Genomic DNA, 3,313 nt, shown 5'->3' on the forward strand with positions numbered 1-3,313 from the left:
ATGTTAGGCGGTAGTACCACCAGACTAGGCTGTGGTACCGCTAGTCTGGGTGATAGTACCGCCCAGACACAATCTCCTAGACTATGTCAAGCGGTGGTACCACTAGACTATGTAGTGATATCGCATAGTGTTAGTGTTGTAGGTGGTGGTACTGCCCAGCACAAGCGGTGGTACCGCCAGTACCCGAGAAACACGGAATGTGACCTTTTTTCTATATAATTTTTAAGTCATTTGGGGTCTATAAATACCCCATCTATTTTTGCATGGCATAGAAAGAATTGAGCAATTGAGTTGAAAAAGAGGAAAAGAATACTTGAAAAAAATTGAGAAACTCTCTTAGGATTTAGGATCACTTATTCCTAGTATTTAGAAGTTCGTCTAAAGAGAAAAGTGAGATATAAGAAAGAGAGGCTTGTAAGGGTTATCTCCTAAACCCGTGAAAAGGAAAACGAGTGTAAAAAGATAATTGATCTTCGTCCATTGAAGGAAGATCGTTAGTGGATGCTGGTGGTCTTGACAGAAGAGGAATCGGGAGTGGAGGTAGGCCACGATGACCGAACCACTATAAAACTCAGTTTACATTTACTTTAAGCTCTTTACTTTCATTATAAACTACTTTATTTACTTATTCATTTTCATACGCTTTCAAGTTAACATATTTTCGATATAATTTTTTATCAAAATGAAGATTTTTAAAACTAACATTTTTATCGAAAGAAGTAATCACCTCTCCTTCTTTTAGTACCGACTCGATCCTAATAGAATAGTCTCATGGGATATTGAACAAAAAGAAAAGATAAAAGGCTATCAGCTGATTCGGAGGCGACCGAGGTAAAAGAAATTTCCACTTGTTAGTCTTTCGGTTGTCGATTTCCGGATTTTAAGTTGATACCAGGATTGAAGACACGAACCTTTTCGATTGCACAATGATTGCGTGCTTCCAGCATCATCCCTCAATTATTAGGATTGCTTTTTTAATTTCCAGGGCCCTTCCACCGATGATTAAAAGCCCCTCCCACCGCCTAAATAATAATTGAGGCTCTAGAATCTCTATACACACAAATCTTACGGAGACCAGTTACTTGATGACCATTCTGCAAGTTTATTACTAAATAATTAGTGCAGTGGAGGAAACAATTGTTGCCATCCGTCTGTTTTGGTTGTGGATGTCTTACTCCGTGTGATGGACACAGGTCGATAGAATGCAGTTTGGGTCGTCCGACGACAAAGAGACGTAGGTGTTGCCGAAGCATGCATGGCATTTAGCCCGCGCAAATGTCTTCCCTTTAGTAGCCTACAGGCCCTACACACGTAGACGACACGCAATCGCCTACCATCAATTATCAACGGATAGTGCAACTGTGGACCAGTTCCTGTTCCTCTACTGCTGTTGGATTGTATTTGATGTTACGTTTTAATCGAAGGAAGACAAACCCAGGATGATGATGATGATGATGTAAAACATACGAAAGTTTGACGTCTTTAGGGGTTAATATAGAGGAAGAGAGGATTGGATTAGCAGCTAAAAGTAAGGCTAGAAGACAAGATTTTTATGATAGAAAAATAGGGTACGAGGTCTGGAGGACCTCCAAGTAAGCACGATGGAGGACCACCAAAAGGTAAAATAGTGTGAACGAGAGGGGAAGAAAGGAGAAAATGAGAGAGTGAGAGAGAGAGAGAGCGAGAGAGAGAGAGAGAGAGATGGAGTTGCGGTCCCAAGGTCGCATTGGTCCCATCTTAATAGGTGTTTCCATGGGACTTTGTTGGAAATGGAGGACCACACCCCCTTTGGATCGGGGCCAGACTCTATTTCCGGAATATTTTACAGGCGCATCTATGGCACTGTTACTCCTCTTCCCTTCGCCCTCTCTCTCATCTCACTAGCTTTGGACTAGAATGGGAAGGAAGAGAAGAAGCTGATGAAAACAACACTGTAACTCTGTAAGACCCAATTAACGCATGAGCTTGGTTCATATGACAACGGCAGGAGCAACAGCAGCCCATCTGAAAAGGCGTGGCCCCCCTGCTTGCTGTGGACGAGAAAGAAAGAGAGCTGCCCTTCACCCTGGAGAACTTGGGATATGTGCCAAACCGAGATCTCTCACTCTTTCTGTTCATGAAAACATGCAATAAATGAAGCCGAGCTGTTGGACATCACTGCAATTCCATCTCCATAAACACTAAAAAGCGAAAAAAATGGCCTATTACATGGCAACCAGAGAGAGAGAGAGAGAGAGAGAGTGTGTGTGTGTGTGGCCATGCGGCGTTTGGCAGAGAGTTCAAGAGTCGAAGGGCAGGGGCCCCTTATGCCGATACTCTCTGCTCGAGATGCCCGTCGCTGATATATGATGTTGTTGCTTCTCTTTCTTTTTTATCTTTATCTTTAAAGATTTGACGTCGAGTGGATTTGCTTTCTATGGGTTTGGAAGCGTTGCAGATGCTTATATGTGTATGTTAGCTCATAATCATCCTTCAGCTTCTCATCGTCCATCATCCCCGTCCCAGTTTCCTCGCCATGTGAAAAGCCCTTCACTTCTGTTACAAGATAGACTTGACTTCTGCTCTAGTGCATCGGTAAGCATGGTTCTCCTGCACATTTATTTATGTTTCATATAGATTACCAAAGGTTATAATATCAAGCTCGATTAGTCCATTCGTAGATTGATATGATCTTTTTTGTTGTTCTGGATTGATAAGATTAAAGATTATAGAGAATACTTCTTGCTGAAGCATTCTTTCTTGAGTTACCTAAAAAGGCCCATATGTCTCACCATCACCAAACCATGGGTTACACCAACTTTTCCTCCACGATCGAACCAGTGATGCAGAGCTTCCAACCAAGCCAGGAGCTCTACAGCCTGCAGACGGGGATGGAGATGCTGGGGATACCCTGCAAGCCTCAAGAGAACTCCGACAACTGGAGAGCCTCCTTCTCCGTGATCGGCAGCTCGGCCCACGCCGCATCCTGCAGCTTCCCCCAACCGTCGAATGAGAATCTGATGGTTACACCCGAGAGGTTGCCCTTGTGCCCATGGCAGCCACCGAATCAGATGCTTGTCGACGGACCCCGGGCAAGGTTTCTATTCCCACCATGCGAGGGGAATGGGCAGTCCAGCAGCGGTGGATTGTCCTTGTTCTTGAACCATGCCGAGACATCCAACTCCAGCTACGATCAGCCTCCGTTCGATCAGGATGTTTTGCCCACTTCGAGAGATGAGTTGTTTCAGGATGGTAGGTTCTTCCGGCCACCGATCTCACCGACTACTTCGAATCTACACCAGCCATCCCAGCATCTGCTGAAGACCTCCAAGTA

The 3,313-nt window shown here is 44.3% G+C and overlaps 1 protein-coding gene across 3 annotated transcripts in view; it reads left to right on the forward strand.

Annotated features, from left to right (window-relative positions):
- The first annotated feature begins 1,915 nt into the window (after positions 1-1,915).
- Positions 1,916-3,313, forward strand: part of LOC135648695 (homeobox protein BEL1 homolog) — a 3,994-nt gene continuing 2,596 nt past the window's right edge. Inside the window, exons 1-2 of one of the 3 annotated variants that reach the window (XM_065166587.1) lie at positions 1,916-2,574; positions 2,757-3,313. The exon at positions 2,757-3,313 is cut by the window's right edge and continues 208 nt beyond it. In XM_065166587.1, the coding sequence (XP_065022659.1) occupies positions 2,446-2,574; positions 2,757-3,313 (686 nt within the window). In that variant the 5' untranslated portion in view covers positions 1,916-2,445. Of the gene's footprint in view, positions 2,575-2,697 lie in introns of all 3 variants that reach the window. The other 2 variants (XM_065166589.1, XM_065166588.1) reach the window with 2 other exon arrangements.

This window comes from Musa acuminata, chromosome BXJ3-9 (genome assembly GCF_036884655.1).
Source record: "Musa acuminata AAA Group cultivar baxijiao chromosome BXJ3-9, Cavendish_Baxijiao_AAA, whole genome shotgun sequence".
Classification (NCBI taxonomy): Eukaryota; Viridiplantae; Streptophyta; class Magnoliopsida; order Zingiberales; family Musaceae; genus Musa; species Musa acuminata.